The sequence below is a fragment of the Asparagus officinalis genome, chromosome 6, assembly GCF_001876935.1.
Source record: "Asparagus officinalis chromosome 6, Aspof.V1, whole genome shotgun sequence".
NCBI classification, from domain to species: domain Eukaryota; kingdom Viridiplantae; phylum Streptophyta; class Magnoliopsida; order Asparagales; family Asparagaceae; genus Asparagus; species Asparagus officinalis.
Window position 1 is genome coordinate 6,720,686 of NC_033799.1, and position 7,699 is coordinate 6,728,384.

General features: G+C 44.1%; 1 protein-coding gene across 1 annotated transcript in view; it reads right to left on the reverse strand.

The window, feature by feature from the left end:
* Positions 1-4,826, reverse strand: part of LOC109845679 (subtilisin-like protease SBT1.8) — a 5,461-nt gene extending 635 nt beyond the window's left edge. Inside the window, 13 exon segments of the mRNA XM_020414948.1 lie at position 1; positions 4-138; positions 3,195-3,281; positions 3,284-3,321; positions 3,323-3,424; positions 3,426-3,664; positions 3,666-3,783; positions 3,785-3,929; positions 3,932-4,030; positions 4,033-4,140; positions 4,143-4,218; positions 4,220-4,268; positions 4,270-4,826. The exon segment at position 1 is cut by the window's left edge and continues 635 nt beyond it. Of these exon segments, the coding sequence (XP_020270537.1) occupies position 1; positions 4-138; positions 3,195-3,281; positions 3,284-3,321; positions 3,323-3,424; positions 3,426-3,664; positions 3,666-3,783; positions 3,785-3,929; positions 3,932-4,030; positions 4,033-4,140; positions 4,143-4,218; positions 4,220-4,268; positions 4,270-4,826 (1,754 nt within the window).

Genomic DNA, 7,699 nt, shown 5'->3' on the forward strand with positions numbered 1-7,699 from the left:
GGAGGGGGGAGCCAGTGTTGTCGACGGTGTAGGAGGTTGTCATCAAGGCGGACTTGATGGCTGCTGGGCTCCAGTTGGGGTGGGAGGCTTTGAGGAGGGCTGCGAGTCCGCTGATGTGTGGACACGACATTGAGGTTCCTGTACGCAGTGGATTTGATATCTTTTCAGTAACCAGGCAAGAGGTACCAGGAATTTATTAACTAGAGAAAATAAATAGATGCAGAAACATTGCAGTTGATAGTTAAAGTGACTAGGAAGCAAAATGCGAATCGTTTATAATGCAGAATTCATCTTAATATTGTATCACCTAAAACACAATGTTTCCCCCCCTTTTCATATTATATCATATTTTTACTTTGTAACCTTAGATCTTCATGTTTTTAGTTTACACTTCAAATTCTTTAAGTTGTGTAGTAAATAATACCCGCAATTGAAATTTCATCAAGTTATGTGATAATTCTTAACCTGGCTGGTAATTAACTTAATACTCTTCATTAGGATATATTACACCGGTTTAACTTCAGTGATCGAAGTAGAAAAATGAGAAGAGAGTGAACTAAGAAAAGGAAGAGGATAAAGTCTCAGCAATTGTCAATATTTAACCAGGCCATAGTATCAGATTCAGGCGTTAAAGGGGGAAAAGAATGAAAACTGTAGGAGTTAAAAAGTGCAAGATATCAAGGTAAAGTCTCAGCAAATGTCAATATTTAACCAGGCCATAGTATCAGATTCAGGCGAAATTTCACTTAGCTCTAAAACAACTTAAAAGATTTGAGGGGGGTCATTTTGAAATATAAACAGCTGGGGACCTGGTATTAAAAATATGACAGAGTTTAATGTATAAGAAAATTTAAGTATATTTTGAGTTACAGTTGTTATTTGCACTGAAAGAAAATTCCAACTATGATGAAATTATAGCCCGCACTCCAGGTTTAAGTTTGTGCTGAGATAGTTTGAAATTAAACTCACTTGATAATTAGTGAAATTTAAGCGTTACATGCAATTTTCAATGGCTAGTTTGCGCCCATTAAAAACCTTTGACCCCATTTTCAATTCTATGAAATACTTATAACGGAAGTAAATACCTAGGGCATTCGGTCTATAAAATTAATGATATATCAAATAGATATCAATCTTTAGATCGGCGTATAAATCTCTAAGTCGAATTATCAAAGATTGATATATCTTTGATACACCATTAACGCTATAGACTTGAGCCACCACATACTTTCTCCTACAACAGAACTAATAAAGTACCTAGGACAGCACATACTTCTCCTACAACAGAACTAATAAAGTACCTAGGGCGTGTGCTGAGAAAGTATGAAATTAACTCACTTGATAATTAGTGAAATTTAAGTGTTACATGCAATTTTCAATGGCTAGTTCGCGCCCATTAAACACCTTTGACCCCATTTTCAATTCTATGAAATACTTATAACAGAACTAAAAACCTAAGTCATCCGATCTATAACATTAATGATATATCAAATAGATATCAATCTTTAGATCGGCGTATAAATCTTTAAGTCGAATTATCAAAGATTGATCTTTTTGATACACCATTAACGCTATAGACTTGAACCACCACATACTTTCTCCTATAACAGAACTAATAAAGCACCTAGGGCATGTGCTGAGATAGTTTGAAATTAACTCACTTGATAATTAGTTCAATTTAAGTGTTACATGCAATTTTCAATGGCTAGTTCGCGCCCATTAAAAACCTTTGACCCCATTTTCAATTCTATGAAATACTTCCAACAGAAGTAAATACCTAGGGCATCCGGTCTATAGCATTAATGATATATCAAATAGATATTAATCTTTAAATCGGCATATAAATCTCTAAGTCGAATTATCAAAGATTGATATCTCTTTGATACACCATTAACGCTATAGACTTGAGCCACCACATACTTTCTCCTACAACAGAACTAATAAAGTACCTAGGGCACACGATCTCTAGTATTAATGATGCACCAAATAAATATCAATCTTTAGAATAAGTTTCTAAGTCTAATGATCAAAGATTGATATCTCTTTGATACACCATTAATACTAGAGCTTGATCCACCGCATACTTTCTCCAACAAAACTAGTTAACTAGTACTCACCAAGCAAAACGAACAACAAAGCTACTAAACCCATCCTCATACGTGTTGTAGCGCATATTGTCAAGATCATAACAAACTAATAGTTATCTGATGATAATGATTTTGTTTGTTTACTACCAGTCAGAAGATTACATAACAAATTCTCAGAAGTCAGAAAAGTCCGAGGTAGATTTATATTCAATCTTCTAAACACAAGTAAACGAACAAAGTTGTCAGGAACTACTGCGAGGACTCGGCACCAGGGTTTGCTCATCTTCATTAAGGGCGGAAATGGGTTAAAAGCCTGCTAAAACTAACACTTTTGATAGGTTTTCCCCTTCCCCCTTATGCAAACAAACAGTCCCTAATAGGAACCTGCATCATTTCTGTCTCTTTATATATATTAGCGCATATCATCACGGTTCCCACGCTTCCTAATCATATATACATCACAAGTTGCAGAGTAAACATTTTCAGATCCCAATCACACAGTAATCATCCACCTCATACTTTTATAAGCTCTTTCTGATATAGGACCAGAATATATTTCAGGATCATTGATGTATGGTTGGTGCACTGTTAATGTCACCCCGACTACTTTCTATTCTTAACTACTCCGAAAACCTACTTGAAGTGATGAATCTACGCTCAACGCGAAAGACCCTCCTGGATTAATTAATTCCATTAACGCCTAAGCACAACACAATAACACAATAATGATGTCAGTTCAAAAATCTAAAGCCTGGCCTAAAAGGATGAATTATGTAAACTACGAAATAAATAAATGTTTAGCTACTTGGACTTCATGGTTAGTTCAGTTCGCTATAAAACACTTCCTCAAATATGTGAATTTGGGTAAGCTCTTTCTCGGTTCCTCGCGGTGTCAAATTCTCATCGGTATGCATCAAGAGCATGGTTAACACGACGGGGGATGATCACATGATCTTGACTAATCCTGAACCCAACCTTACCTTCGTTCAACAAGATTCACCAAACTAGAGTGGAAAATGTCACGAAGCAAATTAGGCTGACGATCGTCAACCAGTAAGTGCACAACTAGAGTGGAAAATGTCACGAATAGCTAGTCGGGGCCTTTACCTGACATGATGTTGAACTGCGTTCGCCTGCGGTCCTTGGCCACCCCGGTCGGTCCGATCGAACCAGACCAACCAGCCAAGATGTTCACCCCGGCCCGATCAAATCCGGCTTAAGAATCTCCGGCACACCGTATTGGCCCTCTCGAGCTGAACGCCGCCACCACCGGCGACGGCCTCACGTCAAGCACGGTCCCCCGAACCTCAGCATCCCATCGCGTTTCCGGTTCGAACCACGTAATCCCTGATCCTATTCCCCGTTTTGAACCCACGCGCACGCGGCAGCAGGTGGCTGTCCGCCACCAGCTCCTCGCCAGCGGCCGCATTGTTCGCCAGGATCATCCCGATCCGCCGGGCGCTCTTGACGACCAGACCCTTCTCGACCCGCGCGTTGACCCCCGGTCGCAGAACACGATCTTCCCTTGGCCGACTTGGATCTAGGGTTCCGGGGCAGGCACAGTTGCTCGAGTTGTTCGATCGTGGCGCCCCTGCCGTAAACGATCGGGATCAGCGATCTCCCCGTTCCTCTCCCGCTGTAGAGAGAGACTCCGGTGAACTTCCGCGCGTTCCCGAGGACGGCGAACGCGGGAAATCCGATCTAGGGTTCCGGCTCCGACGGTGGCGATCCACGGAGCGGTGTTGTCAGCGTGGACCCGCCGGGGCCGGCGTTCCCGCCGAGCAGCTACGAAGACGCCGCTCTGCGCCGCGGCGAAAGCGGCGACGGCGATCGGGTCGCGAAGAAGGGCGAGTTCCCTCCGCCGAGGGACAGCGACAGGACGTCGACGCCGTCGGCGATGGCGCTGTCGATCCCGGCGAGGATGTCGGAGCCGTAGCACCCTCCTCCCAGCAGACCTTGTAGGCGCGACCCTCGCCGCGGGGCCATTCCCTTGCGACGCCCCTGGCGTAGCAACAGGCTGGCGCCGCCACCGGCGCCCCGGCCGCAGTCGAGCCGTGTGGGTCCCGTGGCCGTCCAGGTCGCGGGGGGAGTCGAACTCCCTCCTGGCGGAGCCGCCGCGTTGGCCGCGAGCCGGCGAAGCTGCGGGCGCCGATGAGCTTCCTGTTGCAGAGGGAAGGGGGAGTCGACGCCGGCCTCGCACTGCCCTTCACCTGGGAGGGACGGGGCCGAGGCCGGCGTCGGAGAAGGAGGGGTGCTGGGCCAGACGCCGGTGTCGAGGACGCCGACGATGAGTCGCGGGACGGGTTGGACGGGAGGGGAGGGGGAGGAGGGGAGGTGGAGGAAGTGGGGGAGCGGTGGTGTGGAGGGAGTAGAGGGGTCGGGGATGCGGAGAGGACGGAGGGGAGGACGGAGGAGGGGAGGTGGCGGGGGAGGAGGCGGGGAGAAGGCGTGAGGGAGTAGAGTAGAGACTGGCGGGCGGGGTCGATGGAGAGGGAGCGACGGTGGGAGTCGTACCAGTGGGAGTTGGTCGAGTAGACCGAGGGCTTTCGGTCGGGTCCATGAACACAATGTAGGTTGGTTGGAGGAGACTAAAGAAATGGCGGCGCGGCGGAGGAGGGAGGAGAGAGAGGAGCGGGGAGGAGGCCATTGCTCGAGGTTGGGGGGGGGAGGGGGAGTAGGCACAGCGGGGGAGTGAGCGGAGAGGTATATATAAAGATGGCGAAAAAGGGAGAGCGCCATTTTTGTTTGGGAGTTTCAGTAAAACAGGCGTAGTCGTTTTTTTTTTTCCTCTTTTCTTTTCCAAGTGTTTGTAGATGGTAAAAAGTACATCGTATTTATTATCAATTTCAAATGATGGTTTGAGCCACGGCGATTCCCTTTTCTGCTTTTCATAATTGGTGCATAAAATTATGGCAAAAAACACCCTTGTAAGGGGAGAGGAAAAAAAATTTGAATGGGTCTTGCTGCAGAAGGAAAGGGATTGCTGGCAGGAGGTGCCTCAGTTACACTCCCAACCACACTCCTTACTCGCTATAGTGTACTGGGCCCACATGAGGATTTTTAAAAAAATTCTCATATGGGCCCAGTGCACTGTAGCTAGAGAAGAGTGTGGTTAGAGGTGTGCCTCTAGCATTTCCTTTTGCTTATCATGTTTCATGCTGCAGTGTCAGTCGTATAATAAAAGACATTATTAATCTATATTTTATTGGCAATTCCAGTCGCTTGCTGCAATTTGACAGTGGCGGCATGAACGCTACGAAATTGGCCGTGCGGACCTTGAGATATGTAGATGATCTAATAATAAGTCCACAATTTTTTCCTTTTTTTAATTACAGACAGGTAAATGAGATTTCATTTCAAGCTCACAACTATATAGCAAACTAGAATACAATACAACAGCGTCGGATCGTAGACACAACGACCGCTTATGATTAAAACATAAAAGTTTTTTTTTAATGATTCTAATTCAGACGAATATAGCGAGAAGAGAAAACCCAAGCACGTTCTTGGAGCTTCTCTTTAATCACATGGGGATTATATCATTACTCATCCCCTCGTCGCGTGCTGCGCGGATGGAAAGGGCCTTTCAACAGTGAGGCCAACCCCAACATTGGGCGAGAAAGGGGGTTCTCTTTCTCGTATCCTCTCACGTGGGATCCGCTAACTGGGCCCCACCTTCAAGGCCCACGTCTCGCAATGGCCGCACTTCGCGGCGCCAGCGTAACCGCATGCTCGGTTGTCTCTTGTAGTTTCTCCAATGGCGCTTTACTTCAACGTTTGGGCCTTGATTCCTGGCTAAATGGGCCCAAAACACGGATGAACTATGTAGGCGCCTGTCGAACCGCATGCCGAACTGGCCCAGCCCGTCTTGCGTTAAGAATCGACCTGCCTCCCAGTAGCTCGGGCTCAATTTTGCCCGTGATATACCACGGCCATAGGCCAGGTGGTGTTCCGCTTTAAATCCGGGGATAAGGAAGTAGGCTCAACCTACCCCTGATCGGACCCACGTACGGCCGGGCTTGGCCCAACCTGACACGACCCGCCTAAGATGATAGTTATATGTTGATGTAATTTTAGTAATAGCTCAATTAAAAGTTACAATTTCAAAGTGTTTGAGTTGTAATTTTAGTAGTGGTAGAGATTTTCTAAACTCTATCTAGTATTACAATGAATATTTTGTAGTCATTTTGATTTACTGAAAATGCTCAAATTATTGTGAATCTCTTATCATTTGAGATAATTTCATCACCAATTGTAAATTTATAGGCTTTAGACTTTTCAGAAATATAAAATACATGTTTTCTTTTTAAATTATACATAACAATCTAGCAAAAAGTTTAAAAAATAAAATAAAAGAATGCGGGTCGACCCATCACCCGAACCGTCATAGCCCGGGCCCATGCGAACTGTGTGCTAGGCTAAGTCCAACCCTAAACCTTGGGACAAAGTCCACAACCCTGCTCGTCTGGGTCTGAACAGGCCTGATCCAAAACTGGGTAGGCCGGTTTACGGGTCGAGTCCCATCCGCCCCACGCCCACCCCTAGGCACATGACTAAGTTTTTATTTTGTCGGGATACATATTCCCTTGTATTGTAGCTATGTTAATATCATTTTCAATGCATTTCAAATATATCTTGATAAAATATAAAAGGGTGTTCACAAAAATGGTTAACAAGTTCTCTTTTTATTTTCTCGAATTACAATGCAATATTTGATCAGCTTTTTGTAAAAGGAATTTACAACAATAGTTGTCTTATTAAGTCATGATATACATGCGTTGAATTGAACGTATAGTCATATCATAGCTATCTACAAGTTTCATACTATTTTTATACTATGAACCTCAGAGACCACCCTCAAAAAAGAAAAAGGATTTTCCAATTTTGTTTCCTGTGTTATAAACCAACTTTTTAGTCCTCTGACAAAAACTTTGATCTTGTTGAGATGACTAAAAATGTAGGTGGAAGTCATAACCCCAAGACAAAATTACAAAAGAAATAGTGAAAAGTGTAAACTTGTGGAAGTGGCCTCACAGTCACAGCAGTTTAATTAACCGCAGAGTGTCAATTTTACACTCAAACCCAACGGCTAAAATTCTCAACGGCTAGTAGCCTATTTTAAAATTTGCTTTCTTAACGAGAGGCCCTATTTGTACAACTACAGTGGATTTGGTGTTTTGACACTGAAAACGTATGACTCAAGGAATGGATGGTTCTCTGCATCTTCTTGCTGTACCCAGGGAGTTATTGTATATACATTAGAAGCGGAGACGCATTTAAGAGGTCACGCGTATAGGGAGCATGAAAGCAGCAGTGCCTACATTTTTTAACTGGGAGGGGAACCAAAGATCATGGGCCAGGATACGTAGCCAATTGAATAATATGCAGACACGTTGATCTAAAGATATTTACATGACATGAAGATATGATGCTGGCTACCGAACCTAACACAGTTTTGAGATAGAATTGAGCTATGATCAATCCTAGCTCAGTTTTGGGCGAGTTACCAAACACTCCCTAAGATTACGGTTATGCATTAGATCTTATTAATAATCTATGATATTTCTAATGAACTTTTTAAAATGATAATTTTTTTTTCGAGGTTAAATTCT